The 22,901-nt window shown below is 49.4% G+C and overlaps 1 protein-coding gene across 1 annotated transcript in view; it reads right to left on the bottom strand.

The window, feature by feature from the left end:
* ptprnb (protein tyrosine phosphatase receptor type Nb) overlaps nt 1–22,901 on the bottom strand; it is a 316,865-nt gene that overhangs the window by 280,907 nt on the left and 13,057 nt on the right. The window contains exons 2-8 of the mRNA XM_041201195.1: nt 21,112–21,225; nt 20,178–20,292; nt 18,543–18,723; nt 16,533–16,935; nt 3,487–3,621; nt 2,144–2,178; nt 353–729 (exon numbers count right to left, since the gene is read on the bottom strand). Of these exons, the coding sequence (XP_041057129.1) occupies nt 353–729; nt 2,144–2,178; nt 3,487–3,621; nt 16,533–16,935; nt 18,543–18,723; nt 20,178–20,292; nt 21,112–21,196 (1,331 nt within the window). The 5' untranslated portion in view covers nt 21,197–21,225. The remainder of the gene's footprint in view (nt 1–352; nt 730–2,143; nt 2,179–3,486; nt 3,622–16,532; nt 16,936–18,542; nt 18,724–20,177; nt 20,293–21,111; nt 21,226–22,901) is intronic.

Here is a 22,901-nt window from a genome sequence, read left to right as displayed (position 1 = left end):
TTCACCTGAGGGGGCAGACGAAGTGAGGGGGGGGTTGGGGGGGCCTCGTTTTAATGTCTGACCCACAAGACGGCACCTCTGGCAGTGCGGCACTCCCTCGCTTCTGCCCGGGGAGCCTCGGCTTGGAGTACGGGGCCAACGTTCACCCCCTCAACTTAACCAACGTTACCTGCGGCCCACTGGAGTGGTTCCATTTACTTCCCATTAGGGCAGGGATCTTGGCGTTGCTTCACTCTAGGGTGGGACGGCGATACGGAGGTCACAAGCAGCTCTGCTCACAAACTGGTCGTGGGCACAAGGACGAGCTGGAAATCGACAGGCCAGACTGTCCATGGATAAATGAGGTTCTTACTTCTTGTTGGTGACGATGTAGGCGTATTCCTCTTTATGGGGTGAGGTCGCAGGGGTTGGGCCTTCGCCGTGTTCTAGCAGTTGCCCGGAGTTCTCCAGGTCCTCCCGTGACTCGCCCGGTTTCACGGCCGCCCCCTGGAGCCTCGGGCCGCCGGCGGCCTGGCTCGGACTGGAGCCTGCCACGATGGCCGCTGCCGCCGCCACCTCCTCCTCCTCCTCCTCCTCCTCCTCCTCCTCGCCGCCCCTCCTCCCTGCAGCTGTCGCGATGCCGGAGGGACTGGGTGACAGGATGAGCTCCAGGCCCGGGATCTGGGGCTCACTGCTCTCCCGCGATTCCGCCTCCTTCCGATGCTCCATGGTCCCCTCCATCACGGAGGCCTTCGAAGACACAAGGACATTTTCTTAGGGTCAGTGATTCAACACCGGGAGCCATCGCGTTCCTCATTAGCCAAGTTTCCACTACAGGCCCAAAACACTGCTCACAGCCCCACCCCCACCCCACCCCCACCCCCACCCCACCCCCACCCCACCCCCACCCCACCCCCACCAATCACACAATGAACAAAAAATAACTACCCAGGGATCTGCACGTCGGACTTACAGAATAAAAATCCCTTCCTGTCCTCCATTTTATTCATAACTCCAACTTGCATTCATATAGCACCCATAACATAGGCCCCCCAAGGCACTTTTTAAAGAAGTGACATCGAGCCACATAAGCAGCCATGAGGGCAGACGTCTAAGAACTCGGTCAAAGAGGGAGGTTTTAAGGAGCGTCTTAAAGGAGGAAACGGGGGTGGGGGTAGGGGGGAGGTGGGGGAGCAATATTTAGGGACTGAATTCCAGAGCTTAGGGCCCAGGCAGCTGAAGGCACAGCCGCCAATGTCGGAGAGATTAAAATCAAAACTCTTCAAGCGTATATGATCTAATTGAATGGTGGGGCAGTTTCGAGAGTCCCCTGTTCCTACATGACTTTGGAAACAGGTGCATATTTCTGTGAAGGGTGTAGAACCAGAGGCAATTAGCAAAAGAACCAGGGGCAACTTGAGGAAAGACCTTTTTAAACACAGCAAGTGGTTGGGATTGCCCTGCCGGAGAGTGCTTATCTCACTTATTCTGCCATGGGATGTGTGGGTGTCGCTGGCAAGGCCAGCGTTTGTTACCCATCCCTAATTACCCTTGAACTGAGTGGCTTGCTGGGCTGTTTCAGAGGGTCAGTTAAGATTCAACCACATTGCTGTGGGTCTGGAGTCACATGTCGGCCAGACCAGGTAAGGACAGCAGATTTCCTTCTCTAAAGGGACATTAGTGGACCAGATGGGTTTTTACAACAATGATAGTTTCATAGTCACCATTACTGAGACTAGCTTTATATATATATAAAAAAAAAAATTCCAGATTATTAATTTTAAATTAAAATTCTTTTTTACCAAAGCTGCCATGGTGGGATTTGGGCCCCGGGATTTCCAGTCCGTCTCCCATCGGAACATTTTGGAGGCAGATTCTGGCTTTCAAAAAGGGAATTGGCTCATTATCAGAACAAAAAACAACTGCAAAGCCGCAGGAAAACGCAGGACTGTGACCGGCTGAGTTGCTCTCCGAGTGGAGCTGGCACGGATGCGATGGGCCGAATGGCCTCCTTCTGTGCTGTAAACGTGATTCTATCTGCTGTATCTTTCTTGCTTTGGTGTCACAACCAGGGGATACATTCCCCCGCTCAGCCTTTGGGGTTTGGGGGGTGGGGGGGGGGGTGGGAAACAAGCAACTTGCAGCATTTATTTACAAATCTCACCTTCTTCTGTATGGGACTCCCCCTTTCCATCGGAGCTGGAAGAGAAGGATGTACATCTTAATCCTTTATAGCAAATCATCCAGAGAGTGTTAAAGAAAGAGCCTCATTTACCTTGTGCCATTGGGATGTCTCAAAGCACCACACAGCTGATGAAATTCTTTTGAATGGTTGTCAAGTAGGAAATGCAGCATCCAACTTGCGCACAGCAAGATCCCAAAACCAGAAAGATGGTCAACTGACTTTGTAATCATTGTGACGATGATGACCAGGAGAATTTGCCCGATTTCCCTCAACAGTGGGTTGTGGGACCTTTTACATCCACTTGAGGGGGCAGACAGGGCACCTGAGAAACGGCACCACCAACAATGCAGCACTTCCTCAGTATCGGCACAAGGACGATCAGCCTAAATTTTGTTTTCAAGTCTCTGGCGTGGGGCTTGAACCCACAACCTTCTGACTCCGTGGTGAGTGCGCTGTCCACTAAGCCACAGCAGACATGTCACCCAATTGTTCGCTGATCAACTAATGCCCTTTAGGAAATCTGCCATCCTTACATCTGTCCAGACCCACTCAGTTCAAGGGCAGTTAGGGAAGGGCAACAAATGCTGGCCTTTCCAGCGACACCCACATCCGACCTTCACCGCCCCAGAGACTTGAGCACAAGATCTAGACTGACACTCCCAGCGCAGCACCGAGGGAGCACCGCATTGTCAGAGGTGCCGTCTTTCAGAGGAGACATCTCGGGCGGGTGCAAAAGATCCCACAGCCACCAATTCAAACGAGGAGCACACCCTTGCACTCCGGTTCCCAATTTTTTCCCCCTCGACCAACTTCACTAACAGATTATCTGGTCATTATCACAATGCTTTTTTTTTTGTGTGTGTGGGAGCTTGCTGTGCACAAATCTTATACTATAATACAGGGAACACGCTCTAAAAGAATGACTTCACTGCCTGTCAAGTGCTTTGGAACATTCTGAGCTTGCAAAAATCGGGAGGAAAATGCAAATGTAATTTCTTTCAAGAAGAGTCTTTGTCTCCAAGTCACGAAATCCGAATTGCTCTACACAGTCGTTATATTTAAGTGCCTGTCACTGTGATGAAATCAGGGTTTCATTAAAAGTGGATTACTAATTACTGTTCCTATATATTACAACCACAACGTTCCAGGTTACATCACTGCCATCTCCTCAAACTCCCCAACTTAGCCTGCCCACCCCCCCCCCCCAACCCCCCCACACCAAACACCCTCCTCCGGCCACCACCCCCCCCACTTCTCTCAACCACCCCCACCTCCAGGGACGCCGGGTCCGGTTGGGTTCCTCGCCCTCCCATCAGCCCTACCTGGGTCAGGCTGGCTGGCCGCCTTCATGAGCTGAAGGATTGCCGTCGACACGCCGTTAAGCTGCTGGTCGCTGAGGTCTCGGAGATCGATGCCGTACTTGCCCAGCTCCACGGCTATCCTCTGAGCAGCTGACTCTGTGGGAGCGGAACACAGGGGATTACGCAGCGACCTGTTACAGACTAAAGCCAACTTAAGGATGAGAGACTCGCTCTCACTCCTTTCCGATCCCAGATGCCTCCCGCCTTCACTCACTGCTCCAGAGACTTGAGCACAAACTCCCGACTGGCACTCCCGGCGCAGTACTGAGGTGGCGCTGCCCTGTCAGCGGTGCCGTCTTTCACATGAGGCACCTGCCCACTGGGTGCGAAAGATCCCACAGCCAGGATTTCAAACAAGTTCCCCTTTGTTTCCGGCACCAACGTGGGCTGTGGCAGTTTAAGGTGACAGCTGACCACCACCACCTCAAGGGCAATTAGGGATGGGCAATAAATACTGGCCCAGCCAGCGAAGCCCACATCCTGTGAATGAATAAAAAATATTTTTTTTCCCCTCAACCAACATCACTAACAGGTTACCTGGTCATTATCACATTGTATATATGGGAGCGCGTTGTCCAAAAATTGGCTACCACATTTCCTACAACAATGGCTTCATTAGTAAATGTGCTTAAACAGCCATCAAGAGGTGGTGGCTTAGTGGTAATGTCACTAATGTCAGGGGCCCAGACTAATGCTGGTGTAATTTAAATTCAATTAATAAATCTGGAATTGAGAGCTGGTCTCAGGTGTGGTGACCATGGCAACTATCAATGGTTGTTAAAAACCCCGTCCGGTTCACTAATGCCCTTTCAGGGGAGAAAATCAGCCATCCTTACATCTGTCCAGACCCACAGCACAGACCCACTCAGTTCAAGGGCAATTAGGGAAGGGCAACAAACGCTGGCCTTTCCAGCAAAGCCCCACATCCTGTGATTAAAGAGAGAGAGAAAAAAAAAAATCCAGTGCTTTGGAAGTTCTGCCGCTGTAATTATCAAAGTTCCAGTTGGTATTGGGAGCGCTGGGTTCAGGTCTGGACACCACATCTCAGGAAAGGCGTGTTGGCCTTGGAAGGAGATATGCTGCAGATTCACTAGAATGATACAGGGGCTGAAAGGGTTAAACCAGGAGGCCTAGTTGCATAGAGCAGGTGCGTACACCTTCAGCGCAAATCTGGAATTCTCTCTCCAAAAAGCTGCTGAGGCTGGAGGTCAATTGAAAATCTCAAAATGGAGATTGAGAGAATTTTTTCACACGAGGGACCTTGGCTGGTAAAATGGAGTTCAGATAGGAATCAATCGCGATCAGACTGAATGGCGGGGCTGGCTCGAGGGGCTGAATGGCCTCCTTCTGTTGCTATGAAGTGGGGTTTGTTCTTTCTCCCCACACTCTGCTAGTGCTGACTGACCGTGCGGAAGGGCAGGGTCGGATGGGGGGAGCGCTGGAATGGGGCAGAGGGCTGCAGTCAGACTTTCCTCACCTGGAGGCAGTGAAGGGGGGGGGGGGTGGAGGGGGGTGGGGGGGTGGGGGGGTGGCTGGTCCATGACCAGATGGGGGAGGGCCAAGGAGATGGGCAGGTACTCCTGCCAACACCTGGGGTCAAAGGCCCACTATCACCTTCGAGGGCAATTAGGGATGGGGCAATAAATGTCAACCTTGCCAGCGGTGCCCATATCCAAAGAATGAATATTTTTTTTTTTAAAAAGAGTTGACTCTTCCAACACCCAAAGGCTGTGGAGACCCTTCACAACACCAACATCTGGATATCAGAACCCTACCAGCTTGGCAGCAGAGGTCAATCCCACCCACCTCTCGAACTGCTACTCGCCACCAACCTGGGAAGTCAGTGGCATAGTGGCAATGCCACTTGACAAGTATCCCAGGGGCCCAGCTAATGCCCTGCGGGCAAGGGTTCAAATCCCACCCTGGCAGGCGCTGAAACTTAATTCACAAATCTGGAATATAAAGCTAGTTTCAGTCATGGTGACCACCACAGCTATCATTGCGATGTTGTAGAAATCCACCTGGTTCACTAGTTACCCCGAGTGAGCCATTTAGTTCATGGGTAATTAGGGATGGGCAACAAATGCTGGCCTTGCCAGCGATGCCCACACCCCATGGAAGAATTAAAGAATCCTTTTTCATTCCTACACTGAACTGTCTAAATATTTTTGACTAGAGCAGCTTCCCTAAACTCATTATGGATTTTCACGACTTCAGATCCTAACTCGCTCACTCACTCCCATTTTGTTTACACGGAGTGTATAGCACAGAACCCAACCGGCCGAGGTAGGAGCTGATGCTTCACACAAGCCTCAACCTGCTTCATCTCACCTGATCAACACCTCCCTCTATTTCTTTCTCCCTCATTGTGTTTATCCAGCTTCCCCCTTAAATACGTTTATGTTATTCACCTCTACCGCTTGCTGCAGTAGCAAGTTCAACTCTTTAGATAGGAGGTGGTTAAGGTGAATGGCACAGAGGCATTTAAGGAGAAGCTAGATAAACATGGAGGGAAAAAGGAATAGAAGGATATACCGATAGATTTTTTTTTATTCGTTCTATTACGGGACATGGAGGTCACTGGCAAGGCCAGCGTTTGTTTCCCATCCCTAATTGCCCTCGAAATAAGTGGCTTGCTAGGCCATTTCAGGGGGCAGTTAAGGGTCAACCGCATTACTGTGGGTCTGGAGTCACATGTAGGCCAGACCAGGTAAAAAGGATATGAGTGAACCAGATGGGTTTTTAATGACAATTGACAATGGCTTCTTGGTTGACTAGCTTTTTTCTTCCAGGTTTTTAAAAATTTAATTAACGGAAGTTAACTTCCACCAGCTACCATGATGGGATCTGAAGCCATGTCCCCAGTGCAATAAGCCTGGGCCTCTGGATTACTGGTCCTGTGACAGTGCCTCTACACCAGTCTCCCCACTGATGAGGAAAGATGGGAGGAGACTCAAGTGGAGCATAAGGGACAGCATGGACTGGTTGGGCTGAACGACATGTTTCTATGCAATCTCATGATTTATCAGGGCGCTGCTCAGGTGTGATCCATCCCAATGGGACAGCTCTCCCTTTCCCCAGCACTGGTGCTTGTGTCCTATTTGAAACTCCTGCTTCCTACACCACACTCTGAGCCACATATCGACCCTGTAAACCCATTTGTCTCGATTGCCAATTGCACGTAGCTCGGGTAATATCAGAACTCATCACCTTGGAGGCTCCGCTTTTTAAACTGGACTAGAGCTCCACAAACTCCCACAGTAGAGGCAGAGAGAAATATCTTATGTAAGCTTTACGCAAGATTGAAAAGGATGACATTCCACCACACTCAGATGGGTTTCTGCACTGCATAAAACTGGGCCCGAATCAGACGTCACTGACGATGTCAACGCTGCTATAAATTTCCCAGACATACTGTTACACCAGCCCACTCACAGGCTAACAGCTTCAATGCACAGCCCTGCATCCTGCTCCCCAGATTAACCACAGACCAACCTACATTCTACAAGATGGCCTGGGATGAGCCATTTGAATCACACAGCACAGGGAGACCACTTGGCCCATCATACCTGTGGCAGCTCTTTGTAAGAGCTATCCAACTAGGCCTTTCAACCCCTTCCCACCCCCAACAACCTTGCAAATTATACCCCTTTCAAGCATATATTTCAATTCCCGTTTGCAAGTTATTCAATCTGCTTCCACTGCCCTTTCAGGCAGCAGGTTCCAGATCACAACAACTTGCTGTGTTTAAATAAAAAGATTCTCAACCAACCTCTGGTTCTTTTGCCAGTTGTCTTAAATCTGTGTCCTTTGGTTACTGACCCTACTGCCACTTGAAGCCCCTTGGATTTTGAACGCCTCAATTAAATCACCTAACCTTCTCTGCTCTAAGGGGAAACAATCCCAGCTTCTCCAACCTCTCCACAGAACTGAAGTTTCTCATCCTTGGTACCATTCTGGTAAATCTCCTCTCCAATTCCTTGGCCTTTGGAACACCCTTCCAAAGCGTAGGGCCCAGAACAGAACACAGTATTCTAGCTGGGGCCTAACACAGTGTTTTAGAAAGGTTTAGCTGGACTTCCTCCCTTTGGTACTCTGCTTCTATTTTTCAAGCCAAGAGTTTCTCTCTCACTCTACCAGCTTTTAACAACTTTAAAGATTTTGTTTACACGATCCCTCAGGATTTGTCTCCTGAGCTGGTTGGCTGTCGGTCATGGCTCAGTGTCCAGCACTGTCACCTCCGAGTCAGGAGGGCCGTGGTTTCAAGTCCCATCGTAGAGACTCGAGCACGCACAGGCTCCCGGTGCAGTACTGAGAGGGTGCTGCAGCATCGGAGGTGCTGCCTTTCGCATAACATTTCTTACGTTATTTAGAAAAACAGGGGAGTCCTGCCCAATGTCCTGGCCAATGTTCGCTCCTCAACCAAAGCCTAAAACACGTTATCTAATCATTATCACGCTGCTGCTGGTGGGAGCTTGCAGTGTGCATATTGGCTGCCATGTTCCCTATGTTCTAATAATGACTACGCTTAAACAAAAAAAAATACACTTAATTAGCTACAAACCACTTTGGGATGTCTCGAGATTGTGAGGGACACTAGAAAAATGCATGATCGTTCTTTCCAAAAATAGTACAATTCAGTTTATGTTGTCACTCCTCCATCTCCCTGCTAAAATGCAATCACTTCACACCTCTCTGCATTATTTCATCTACCAGGTGTCTGCCTACTGCACCAGTCTACATCCTCTTGAAATCTGTTACTATCTTCCTTAACCCACTATTCAGCCCATTTTGTCTCACTCTTGATGAAGGCGATCAGCCCATTACAACGCCCTTTTCTCTTTAAACATTAATCCAGTGCTTCAACTTTCACCAACCATCTACTTCAGATGTCTCTGATGCCCCCACATCCTAACTTGTAGCAAGTCCCATTCGCCCATCAACCCAAGCTCACTGACTACCTTGGCTCCCAGCTCGAGGAAAGCCTCAATTTTTAAATTTCACGAGAAACAGAAACATGTTGCCAAAGCCTTTCATCTTGCACTTATCAGGACAAATGCAAGAACTTCAAATTTCAAAGGTTCACAACCATTTGTACTACGGTGTCGCCTACACTGTCGTGATCCTTTGAAATTTGGCACTTTTGCATTTGTCCTGAGGAGTGCAAGGTAAAAAGCTGCAGCAACTTGCCTCTCCTTTCAGCAATGTTCAAGTTCTGTACCAGCATAGACAAGTTATGGTGCAGAAAGAGGCCATTCAACCCATCGTGTCTGCGCTGGCCAAAAAAAGAGAAAAATAGAACAAGCCGTTCATCTTAATCCCATTTACCAGCACCTGGTCTGTGGCCTTGCAGGTTACAGCACATCAGGTGTAGATCCAGGTACCTTTTTAAATGATTTGAGTGTTTTAGCTTCAACCACCAACTTAGTCCGTGAATTCCAGACGCCCACCACCCCCTGGGTGAGAAAGGTTTTCCTCTTGTCCCCTCTAACCCTTCTACCAATCACCTTAAAGCTATGTCCCCTGGTAATTGACCCCTCAGCTAGGGGAAAACAAGTCTTTCCAGTTTAACCCTATCTAGGCCCCTCAATTTTGTACATCTCAATTAAGTCATTTTTAAATTTGCATCCTAGTGTTCAAATTTCTCCATGGCCTCGCCCCTCCCTATCGCGGTAACCTCTTCCGATCTCACAACCCGCTCAAATCTCCAAGCTCCTCCAATTCTGTCCCCTTTAGTAGCCCCGATTTTAATCACTCCATCATTGGCGGCCGTGCCTTCAGCTGCCTGGGCTTCAAGCTCTGGAATTCCCTCAAACCTCTCCACCTCGCTAAAGACACTCGTTAAAACCTTAAAGCTTCTGATCACCTCTTGACGCCGCCTCCTCATGTCGCTTGTCTTTCAGACGGAAAGCATCAGGGGACGTTTTACTAAGTGGGAGGTGTTAGACAAATGCAAGTGCTGTTGTTGGTCATTCACATGATGAGAACAAGCCTAACGCCCAGGGAAGGAACCGGACAGAGTGTATAGCGGGGTGAGCAGGGGAGGCGGGGGGGGGGGGAGGAATGAAAATCAGCCACAGAAGCTTCCGGAGTTCACTAGTTGGCGACACCATCCTCCTCCCCTCCCCCACAGTGGGGAAGACGGAGTTGCAGACATCACACAAAGACAATGCCCTCACAGTCGAACAGCCACTTGGTGCCAACTGAAAATGGGGCGGAGGGGGGAGGATGACAATTTGCGCGAGGTGCCGGAGGGTTGGGGGGGTGGATGTCAAAACCCCAGGAATCAGATCATGGTGAGTGAGGAGACGATTGCGAGGTGGGTGGGGTGGGGAGGAATGAGTGGGGGTGGGAGAGAAAGAGAAATGGGATGGAAACAAAAATAGAGTCAAACTTTATTTCGGTGAAACACACACACACACGCACGCACGCACACACGCACACACGCACACACGCACACACGCACACACGCACACACGCACACACGCACACACACACACACACACACACACACAGACACACACAGACACACAGACAGACAGACACACACACAGACACACAGACACACAGACACACACACGCACACACACAGACACAGACACAGACACACACACACAGACACACACACACACACAGACACACACACACACAGACACACACACACACAGACACACACACAGACACACACACACAGACACACACACACAGACACACACACACACAGACACACAGATACACAGACACACAGATACACAGACACACACACACAGACACACACACAGAAACAGATACACACAGACACACAGATACACAGATACACAGACACACACACACAGACACACACACACAGACACACACACAGACACACACACAGACACACACACACAAACAGATACACACACACACAAACAGATACACACACACACACAGACACACACACACAGACACAATCTAACATTAAAGCAACGTTTGACTCGCGATATAATTGGTGGAATGGTCCCAGATTTGCACTGTGCAGCAGTGGGTGGGGAAAACAAGGTTTTACCCGCTGGCCACAATGGCGGCTTTTTGTGTCGTATGGCTCCAGTCCCACCTCATGAACTGTGCATTCCCGGGGAACACGCCGTTTCGATGGTGGGTGAGCTTCCATCCACCTGCCACACCAGCACCTCGCCACTTCCTCACGCCGGGCACCACTCCCTGCTTCCAGCCCAGGGCTGCTGCAGTGAAGACATGGCCCCGAAAGGCAAGATGACTTCAGCCCCTCCCCAGGTTAATGACGCATCCCTCGAGCACCTTTTGGACGGTGTGGAGGCTCGCAGTGATGTCCTCTACCCCCGCTCTGGCCACACAGTACAGGAGCAATGTCCTGGACCAAGGTCTCCATAGTGGCTGCTAACCTACTAGTGTTGACCTCCGTGTCATCACGCCAACACACAATCAGCTCAGCCTGAAGGCGGACGGACTCCTCCATCGTGCCTTGCAATCTGACGAGTGCAGCGGACATCCCTTCCTGTTGTTCCCGAGCTTGCCTTTGCAGCTCCAGCAACTGTGACGTGACCGAGTCCAGAGGCTCATCACCTGACTCGGACTCAGCAAATCACCATTGCAGCTTGGAAGGCACTGGCAGTGCCAACGTCCTGCAAAAGAGGCCAGCCACCCAGCGCCTAAAGAGGATGAATGATCTCCTCCGTTCCCCCAGGGTCAGTCACTCTTCTCATCACTTTCATCTCTCACACTCTCAAACCCATCACACACCCACAGGACCCTCACTCACTGCCAGTTCAAGGGACATCACCATGCACACTCTCACACACACCATCATTGGTCCCATGGACAGGGCGAGGACCACTCACCACCCACACAGGCCAGACATACCTATCTGGCCTGGCAGGCACCCTGCTTACACTCTGCTGTCGCTATTCATGCAGGACAAGCTGGCACACAACAAGAGGGAGGGGCCGCAGACCGGTGGAGGAATGCCTGAAATCAAGGCCCTCACGGACTTTGAAAATAGAGCCATCCAGCTGGCCGGCGACAATCTGAACCATTCTTGTGCTGATGGTGATGGTGGTGATGCTCTACCAAGTGAGGATCCAGCAGTGCAATATCCATCAGACAACCATTCTGTGACTAATGTGTCCAGTTTCACAGGCCACTGCCAGGCACTAATTATCTCCCCTTGCTCCTGAAAGAACATCTGGGGAACAGCTGACAGAGTCCACAACCCAGGGATTCCAATCAAGCCCCGAAGAATCCTCTGGAGAGGACCCTGAAGGAACCCTGATTGAAGACCCATCACAGTGCTCACCCACACCATCCACCAGCGGAGACACACACACCTCAGCAGGACCTAGTGGGACCTAGCTCTACAGTAGCCTTGGGGTCACAATCTAGTGAGCACATCGCACTGTCTGATCCACAACAGGTGGTGGCAGGGACAACCGTGGTGTCCAGCACTCGGAGGACTGCCGGAGGCCAGAGGTTTGCTGAGTCCGAGTCAGATGAGGAGCCTCCAGACTCGGTCACGTCACAGTTGCTGGAGCTGCAAAGGCAAGCTCAGGAACAACAGGAAGGGATGTCCACTGCACTCCTCAGATTGCAAGGCACGATGGAGGAGTCCGTCCGCCTTCAGGCTGAGCTGATTGTGTGTTGGCATGATGACACGGAGGTCAACACTAGTAGGATAGCAGCCACTATGGAGACCTTGGTCCAGGACATTGCTCCTGTACTGTGCGAGCTGAAGTCCATCGCTGAGGCCATAGCTGGCCTCCAACACTGTGTGTGTGTGTGTGTGTGTGTGTGTGTGTGAGGGGGATGCAGGGCATCTGGATCTCACTCCAGCTTCCCCTCCTCCTCAAGGAGTCAGCCAGGGGACGATTCCAGTGGGCAGATGCGAGGTTCCCAATTTCCGACAGCGGAGAAAGTGGCCGGCCATCGAAGGGCTGAGCGGGTGATCACAAACAATTTTTGCCCTTCTCGCCATATTGTCCGCTCACACCACCCAACACACTCAGCGTCAGCAGGCATGGAAAATTCTACCCTGTGTCTCATACTCTGCTGCAAATGGTAGATTCCAGAACGTTATCTTCTCAAAGAGTGTCTGAGTTTGGTGCAATTGGTTTCAAACTTTTATTAATGAAATCTATTCAAAAGAGATTCTCTCTCTCTCTTCAAATAAAAACACTGTATAAATCACCTCAAATATCACTGGGAGGCTGCCTCGAAACAAGCAGATTTTATTTGGTTCCTAACTGACAGAGACAACCGCGTACGTATCTCATAGAAAGTATTACTAATACGATGTAGAAAAAAGCAAAGAGCCCACGTGAGACTAATTTTAGCTGCCAGGGTGTGGGGGAGTATTTGTAGGTTGTAGATCTTCATGCAAGGACAGATTCACCCACAACAAGAACAGATCTGCATTTCTGTAGCGACCTCTGGATGTCCCAAAGCACTTCACAGCCCACTTTTGGAGTGCGGTCACTCTCGTAAGGTAGGAAATGTAGCAGTCAATTTGCACGCAGCAAGCTCCGACAAACTGCAACTTGATAATGAGCAAACAATCGGTTTTTATGATGGGATAAATATTGACCAGGACACCAGGGAGAACTCACCTGCTCTTCAGAATAGCGGCCGTGGGCTCGCTGAGATCCAGGGGGGCGAAACAGGGCCTCAGCTTAACATCTCATCCCAAATATACACAGATCAGAGATAGGAGCAGGAGTAGGCCATTTGGCCCCTCAAGCCTGCTCCACTCATTTGATAAGATCATGGCTGATCTGACTGTGGCCTTAACTCTACATTGCTGTCTACCCCCCTATACCCGTTGACTCCCTTGTTAGTCAATAATCCATCCAACTCAGCCTTAAAAATATTCAATGACCCAGCCTCCACTGATCTCTGGGGAAGAGAATTCCACTGATTCCTGACCCTCAGAAAAGGTTTCTCATCATCTCCATCTTGAATGGGAGATCCCTTATTTTTAAACTGTGCCCTTAGTTGTAGGCTCCCCCATAAGAGGAAACATCCTCTCAACATTAACCCTGTGAAGCCCCCTCAGGATCTTATATGTTTCACTAAAGGTTCACCTGTCATTCTTCTAAACTCCAATGGATACAGGCCCAACCTGTCCAACCTTTCCTCATAGGATAATCCCCCTCATCCCAGGAATCAGTCAAGTGAATCTTCTCTCCGCTGCCTCTAACGTAACTATATGCTTTCTTAAATAAGGAGAACAAAACTGTACCCAGTTCTCCAGATGTGGTCTCACCAACACCCTGTACGATTGTAGCAAAACAACCCCACTCTTATATATTCCATGCCGCTTACAATAAATGACAAGGTTCCATTTGCCTTCCTAATCACTTGCTGTACCTGCTTACTAACTTTTGCTGATACGTGTACCAGGACACCCAGATCCCTCTGTACCTCAGAGTTCTGCAATCTCTCTCTGTTTAAATAATATACTGGCTTTTTTTTTTAATTCTTCCTGCCAAAGTGAACAAGTTCACATTTTTCCACATTATACTCCATCTTTTTTTTTTGCTGACTCCCTTAACCTGTCTGTATCCCTTTGCATTCTCTTTACATCCTCTCGAAAACTTACTTTGCTACCTATCTTTGTGTCATCAGCAAATTTAGCAACCACACCTTTGGTCCCCAGTTATTGATATAAATTGTAAATAGTTGAGGTCCCAGTACTTATCCCTGTTGCACTCCACTCATTACATCTTGCCAACCTGAAAGTGATCCATTTACGCCTACTGTTTCCTGTTAGCTAAGCAATCCTCTATCGATGCTGATATGTTAACTGTAACACCGTGAGCTCTTATTTTGTGTAGTAACCTTTGATGTGGCACCTTGTCAAATGCCTTCTGGAAATCTAAGTGCAGCACATCCACTGGTTCCCCTTTAGTCAAACACGATTTCCCTTTCACAAAACCATGTTGACTCTGCCTGATTGCATTGAGATTTTTTAAGTGTCCTGCTATAGCTTCCTTAATAATAGATTCCAGAAAGATGGAATTTCTGACGGTGCAGCACTCAGTTAGTACTGCACTGGATACGGATTTGCACCTCGATGCTGGTCAAGTCATCTTGGGAGAGGACGCTGCTGTTGGACCACCTTTCTTGTCACTGGATTTGGAGGATCTTGTGAAGGCACTTTTGATGGTAGCTCACCAGTGCTTTGTGTCGGCCACTGTAGGTCATCCATGTCTCTGAAGCATTTAGGATCACAGCGATCACTGCTGCCCAGTGAACCATGACCTTCGTGACGGGTTTGAGAAGCTGGCCTTCAAATACTCTTTTGCTCAATCCACCAAAGACTGAGCTGGCACATTGGAGGCGACGATAAGTTTCTTCATCTGTGTCTGTCTCCATCGAGAGGTAAATGGAAAATGGAGAAGGCAGGGTGGGACATGTCATTCGTATGTCCGACACCAGACCCCACAGGCAACTGCTGCACCTGGAACTCTGTTCGGGCAGGGCACTCCCAGGAGGACAGGGGAAACACGTTCGGGATGTCCTCAAATCACCCCTGCAGTGGACAAACATCCCCGCAGACTGATGGGAGACCCTGAACCAAGGCTCATTCGGGAAGGCACCGAACACATCGAGAGATTTCATCAGGAATGTGCAGAGATGAAGTTGAGGCATCTGAGGGAGCGTACAAATTTCATTGAGGGTGGTGGGGGGGGGGTACTTCTGATCTGCCCGGTGACAGCCACACAATTCCGGATTACAACGTCCGTATCCTGCATTAAGGCCCGGGTTAAGGGGAAGAGGCTCTGGAGGCAGGGGGTTGGGGGGGGTGGTGGGGGGATTCAGAAACTGTGGGGGAGGCTGCATTCTGGCTGCACAAACCCCCCTCCCCCCCCACTGTGGAGCTCAGAAACCGGGTGAACGATTTCAGCACCCGAATAAGATTCAACCGGAAGCAGCCCTGGGAGCTGCAAAAGGCAGGATTGTGGGGATGAAACATCCTTGTGTATTAGGACGTTAGTCATCAACAATTCTTCCAAACGACTCATTCTCCCTCCAGACAGCTTCTAGTGAAACAACCCTTTTAACTTCCAAAACTCGGTACGCAATAAGTAGACTTAAAACAAAATACTTTTACATTTTATAAAATCTTATTTAAACAAAAACAAAGCAACGCTTTGAAATTTCCTCTTTTAAAAAAAAAAGCGCCCTCTATTTCCACAGCCTCTGGGTGCATCTGCAAAGCTTGAATCAGATCGATCATGAGCCCAGGTTAACACCCATGCGAGAAAAAAAACAGCAATACTTGGAGGCAGGGAAATTAACGCAGCAAATATAAAACGGGCACAAGAAATAGGATACCCTAAATAAGCTCCAGACAGGTCCGAACATTGGATTCTGGAGAGCACCACTGACTCAGGGCTGGTGAGGCTTTTTCTTAAAAAAAAAACATACATCACTTGTCTTTAGCGAACGCCTGATAAGCATTACTGCTTCTGGTCGCTGCTTACGCTGTTGCTCACAATGATGTCACAGAGCAAAACAGTACAACTGCGCCTGCGCTGCATTGGCAACAGCCACTGCCTTGGAACAAAGTTAAAATAGGTGACGCTCGAAGGGGAAACTCAACGTGGCGGAGAGTCCACACCCAGCAACGGGTGAAATAAAACTGCTCAGCAGCACCATTGAGTGGTCAGAGCATGTCACCATGCGCAGATTTTGAAATGTCCCATCAATGGCTTGTCACGTAGGTTGGAAAGCCCCCTTTTGACCTGCTACACATTTTTCAAGGTGCGTTCACTTGACCATGAGGTGAACCTCCAAACAAGTCACATCCATAACTAAAGAGTGCCTACTTCTCTTTCTGCCTGGGCTCTTCAGCTGCTAATACCCCTCATCTGTGCCTTTTTCGAGATCTAGAGTTGAACAATTCCAAAGCTTTCCAGGGCTATTCTCCCCACAGGAGATCAATCGCAACCCGAGAGTTCTTTTAAGCTCGGCGCTGTCTATTTTGACCTTACCTTCCTGAGGTCGGGGGTCACGGGGCCCAGAACTCTGATCGCTCATCCTGTTCAGGTGCTTTTGCATCTCGCCATAGCCCAGGTCATAGTTGTGGGCGTAGTCTTGACCGTTGGCTCTGTGATGGCCCACTGTCCAGTGATGGGCCCTCTCCTGCTGCACGCTGGGCTGGAACATGTTCCCACTCTGTTCAAATAAATAGGACCCCATTAGATCCCGCAGCTGTTTCCAGCCCCACTCCTGCTGGCTCAGTGCTTCAGGGCCACTCCAACTAGGGTCAGGCATCACAGGCACCTGCCTCCGAGATCTCAGTGGCTCGCTGTGTTGGCGGGGATGAGGCGTGCCGGCTGGGAAAGGACGGGTTTTTCTGCCAACCGCTTCCAGTGGACTGTCTCGATAACCAAACTACAAGATGGAGGAGAAGAAGAAGAGACTGAGGTTCCCCCGCACAACTCAAGTTCACAGACCTTACCCAGTCTCCTCAACCGCAAGGAGTCCAGGTCAACAGAAAACAATAAAAACCGTAGACCACACAGGCACTGTCAAGCCCACTCCCCATTCAATACAATCATGGCTGACCTTGGGCTCCAACTCCACTTCCCCTCCCCCTCCCCATTTCCCTTAACTCCCTGAGACCCCAAACATTTATCCATTCCAGCCTTAAATATATTCAACAATGGAGCCTCCACAACCCTCTGGGGTAGAGAATTCCAAAGGTTCACCAGCCTTTGAGTGAAGTTATTTCTCCTCATCTCAGTCCTAAATCGTGAGCCCCGTACCCTGAGACCGTGCCCCCATGTTTTAGACTCCCCGGCCACTGGAAACAACCTCCCAGTGTCCACCCTGTCAAACCCCTTCAGAATTTTGTATGTTTCAATGAGATCGCCTCTCGTTCTTCTAAACTCCAAAGAATATAGACCCAATTTACTCAGCCTCCCATCGTAGGACAACACCCTCATCCCAGGGTGCAATCTAGTGAACCTTCGCTGTACCGCCTCCAATGTAAGTGTATCCTTCCTTAAATACGGAGATCAAAACTGCACACAGTATTCCAGATCTGGTCTCAATGAAATCCTGTACAATTGTAGCAAGCCTTCCCTACCCCTATAATCCAAGCCCCTTGGAACTTGTGGGTGAGACCAGAACTGGGGACCATGAATAAAACGGAGTCATTAATAAACCCGATGGGGAATTGTGGAGAAACTTCTCTACCCAGAGAGTGGGGAGAATGTGAAACTCGCTACCACGGGGAGCAGTCGAGGCGAATAGTGTCGATGCCTTTAAGGGGAATCTGGATAAACACACGAGGGAGAAAGGAGCAGAAGGACATGCTGACAGGCCGAGATGAAACGGGCTGGGAGGAGGCTCGTGTGAAGCACAAACGCTGGCATGAACCAGACGGGCCGAGCGGCCGGTTTCTGTTTAGATCCTATGGGCCTATTCTCCTTGGAAAAGAGAAGGTCCCAAGGGGGTTTGAAAGGGGTGCTCAAATACGCGAGGGGACTGCAGAGTAGATAGGGAGAAAACGTCCCCATTGACAGAAGGATTCGGAAGCAGAGGGCACCGATTTAAGCTTAAAATGGTAAAAGAACCGGAGGCAAGATTTCTTTGGCCCAGAGTGGCTAGGATCTGGAACATGCTGCCCGAGAGTGTGGTGGAGGCAGAATCAATGGCGGCTTTCGAAAGGGAATTAGGTAATTATCTGAAGGGGAAAAAAACTGCTATGGATAAAAAGGCAGAACAATTGGAGTTGCTGTGGCAGAGAGCCAGCACGGAGACGATGGGTCGAATGGTCACCTCTGTGCCGTAAGCTTTCTATAGTTTGTAAGAGCACAAGATACATCTTAAATGAATCATGGTTCAAATTGGACATCCCCAGCTCATACTAGAATAGCAGAGCCCCGGCCCATTCTCCACTCACTAGAACATCAAACAAAGCCCACTTGTCCACAAAACAGAGGGTGGGGAGGAGGAAGAAACAGGTAGCAAAACAAAGGCAAAAGGTGCCGCACCTTGGGAAACAGATAGGGTTCCAACAGCGCTGCTTCAATACTGGTTTCAGGGTGGAGCCGAGGCTGGTTGCCGAAGAGGATGAACTGCAGATAACGACGGATCTGAGAGGGTGACCATTGCTCCACCGCCGGCATGGAAACACCCGCTGGGTAAACACCTTTGCCCGCACGCTGCTGGAATCTTGTTTAAAAAAAAAAGACCAATCGATAAGATCTTAACCTTAAAATAAAATCAGTGGCCACGTGCAAGTGGCCAATCTGGCAATCGGCCACTAGGTGGCACTGCGGGCTGAGGAGTCCTTCTCACTGCTCAGCAGGACATCATAACAGGAGCCTCTCAGTCTTTACCCATCACAATGATATAAACATCTATTCAAAGCAATATGTTTGCAATATGGACTGCTTTTCAGGCACTCAGTATCAGTATCAAACACTCCCAAGGGACGGGGTTAGATACAGAGTAAAGCTCCCTCTACACTGTCCCCATCAAAAACTCCCAGGACAGGTACAGCACGGGGTTAGATACAGAGTAAAGCCCCCTCTACACTGTCCCCATCAAACACTCCCAGGACAGGTACAGCACGGGGTTAGATACAGAGTAAAGCCCCCTCTACACTGTCCCCATCAAACACTCCCAGGACAGTTACAGTATGGGGTTAGATACAGAGTAAAGCTCCCTCTACACCGTCCCCATCAAACACTCCCAGGACAGGTACAGCACGGGGTTAGATACAGAGTAAAGCCCCCTCTACACTGTCCCCATCAAACACTCCCAGGACAGGTACAGCAAGGGATTAGATACAGAGTAAAACTCCCTCTAAACTGTCCCCATCAAACACTCCCAGGACAGGTACAGCACGGGGTTACATACAGAGTAAAGCTCCCTGTACACTGTCTGCATCAAACACTCCCAGGACAGGTACAGCACGGGGTTAGATACAGAGTAAAGCTCCCTCTACACCGTCCCCATCAAACACTCCCAGGACAGGTACAGCACGGGGTTAGATACAGAGTAAAGCCCCCTCTACACTGTCCCCATCAAACACTCCCAGGACAGGTACAGCACGGGGTTAGATACAGAGTAAAACTCCCTCTACACTGTCCCCATCAAACACTCCCAGGACAGGTACAGCACGGGGTTAGATACAGAGTAAAGCTCCCTCTACACCGTCCCCATCAAACACTCCCAGGACAGGTACAGCACGGGGTTAGATACAGAGCAAAGCTCCCTCTACACCGTCCCCATCAAACACTCCCAGGACAGGTACAGCACGGGGTTAGATACAGAGCAAAGCTCCCTCTACACTGTCCCCATCAAACACACCCAGGACAGGTACAGCACGGGGTTAGATACAGAGTAAAACTCCCCGTGAGCAGTGCAAAATAAGGAGCTTATTAACCCTTGGCTGACGATAAGGAAATAAAAGCCGACACTCGGTTCAATGGAGCTTATGGAGTAGGACCTGGTGTAGAGCGGAGACACCTGGGAGTAAATAGTGGACCAAGAATGATTTAGGCCATGAATATCCCAAGGAAATTGCTCTCTTGCCTATCGAGTATTCCTTATCGTCTATGTTAATTTATGGAGCAGATTTTTTCCTTCTTCACCCGTGCTTTCTAACCGGTGAACTGTACCTCTCATCTGCCAAAGGCACTGTGGCCAATCGGTGCTGCGGGGGGCGGAGTTTTGGGACCTTTTCCATCTCCATGGAGATCACATACTGGGTGACGTCATCTTGCCATGACAACCCTAAAAAGATGCAAGAGACACTGGAGGTCGAGTTAAACAAAAGGAACAGCCTCCGTTAAAGAAGGTTTAAATCATTTGACATGGGGGGTGCGGGGAAGAGGGGGAGAAAAAGGCAGAGAAACATTAATCAACAGAGCAGATAAACCAATGATCATCAATACAAGACAAACACTCACTGATAAATCCAATCAGGAATCCAGGAGAAAATTCTTTACCCAGAGAGTGGACCCCGATACCATAGGGAGTGGTTGAGGCGAATAATGTAGATCCATTTCAGGGGAAAGTCATGAGGGAGCAAGGAATAGAAGGATATGTTGATCTGGGTGAAGTAGGGAGTGAATGGGGAGAGGTTTGGTCCTGTGGGATTGATTTTTTAAGAATTCTTTATTGGGATGTGGGTGTCAATGGCATGGCCAGCATTTGTTGCCCACCCTGAGTGGCTTGCTAGGCCACTTCAGGGGGTCAGTCAAGAGTTGACCACCTTGCTGTGGGTCTGGAGTCACATGTAGGCCAGGCTGGGTAAGGACGGCAGGTTTCCTTTCCTGAGGGGCATTAGTGAGCCAGCCAAGTTTTAACAACAATGGTTTCGTGGCCACCATTACTGAGGCTAGCTTTATATCCCAGATTTATTAATTGAGTTTAAATTCTACCAGCTTCCTTGGCGGGATTTGAATCCAGGTCCTCGGGACATTAGTCAGAGCCTCTGGATTACTAGCCCAGAGACGTTACCACTAACACCACCACCTCCCCACATGTATCCTTTATAACTGAAAGGTTGGAACAGGCACTGATTTTGCTCGATTCTTGTGCGTTCCCTACCTTGTAACATCAGCTGCTTCAACACCTCTTGTAAACGTTGTAGGACAGCCGCTGATATGTCATACTGGGTCCTGGCTGGCTCCATGGTACCCTGGCAGTGCCCGAAGAGTCCGTCTAAATAAAGAAAGAATGCCTTGTTAGTTTTGGTGCTGGGACATTCCTCCTTCTACCCGCCCCCCAACCCCCCACCCCCCACCCCCCACCCCACCCCACCCCCCCCCCCCACCCACACACCCTCCACACCCCCGAGAACCATAGAAAAGTTACGGTGCAGAAAGAGGCCATTCAGCCCATTGTGTCTGTACCAGCCAGAAAAAAAATGATAAAAATCTAGTTGCTTATTTTAAATCCCGCTTTCCAGCACCTGGTCTGTAGCCTTGCAGGTTACAGCGCTTCAGATGCAGATCCAGGTACCGTTTAACTGAGCTGAGCATTTCAGCCTCAACCACCGACTTAGGCCGTGAATTCCAGACACCCACCACCCTCTGGGTGAAAAAGTTTATCCTCATGGCCCCCCCTAACCCTTCTACCAATCAACCTAAATCCATGCCCCCTGGTAGCTGACCCCTCAATCTAGGGGAAACACATCTTTTCTGTCTACCCTATCCAGGCCCCTCAATTTTCTACACCTCAATTAGGTCACCCCTCAACCTCCTCTGTTCTAAAGAAAACAACCCCAGCCTATCCAATCTCTCCTCATAGCTGCAATTTCCAAGCCCTGGCAACATTCTTCTAAATCTCCTCTTACTCTCTCCAGAGCAGTTATGTCCTTCTGTTAATGTGGTGACCAGAACTGTACACAAAATTCCAGCTGTGACCTAACCAGCATTTTATACAGTTTCATCATTACATCCCTGCTTTTGTATTCAATATCTCGCCCAATAACGGAAAGCATTCCATATGCTTTCTTGACTACCTTGACCACCTGTCCTGCCGCCTTCAAGGACCTGTGGACATGCACTCCAAGGTCTCCCACTTCCTCAACCCCTCTCAACAACTTCCCGTTTATTGAGTATTCCCCTGCTTTGTTTGCCCTCCTCAAATGCATTACCTCACACTTTTCCAAATGGAATTCCACTTCTCCGCCCACTCAACCAGACCATTGATATAATCCTGGAGTGGACAGCTATCCTCTTCAGCATCAACTACATATCTAATTTTTGTGTCATCTGCAAATTTCCCAATCATACCTCCCACATTTAAGTCTAAATCATTAATATATACAACAAACAGCAAGGGCACCAACACTGAGCCCTGTGGAACACCTCCAGATACCATTTTTTATTCGCAAAAACATCCATCGACCTTTATTTCCTGTCACTGAGCCAATTTTGGATCCAAACAGCCACCGTCCTCTGTATCCCATGAGATCCCACTTTCCTGACCAGTCTGCCACATGGGACCTTGTCAAATGCCTTACTGAAGTCCATGTAGACAACATCCACTGCACCACCCTCATCAATCCTCCTTGTTGCTTCCTCAAAAAATTCTATTAAGTTAACAAGACACACTCTTCCCCTAACAAAACCACGCTGGCGATCCCTGATCTAAGTTTATCCTGTCTCTCAGAATTGATTCCAATAATTTGCCCACCACTGAAGTCAGACTGACTGGCCTTTAATTTTCTGGCCCATCCCTTGCACCCTTTTTAAATAATGGTACAACGTTCATGGACCTCCAATCCTCTGGTACCTCGCCTGGATCTAATGAGGGTTGGAAAATGATCCTCAGAACATCCACTATTTCCTCCCCGGCTTCCTTTAGCAGCCTGGGATACAATCCATCCGGCC

This window comes from Carcharodon carcharias, chromosome 12, assembly GCF_017639515.1.
Source record: "Carcharodon carcharias isolate sCarCar2 chromosome 12, sCarCar2.pri, whole genome shotgun sequence".
Taxonomy (NCBI): Eukaryota; Metazoa; Chordata; class Chondrichthyes; order Lamniformes; family Lamnidae; genus Carcharodon; species Carcharodon carcharias.
This window is presented reverse-complemented; position numbering and strand designations above follow the sequence as displayed.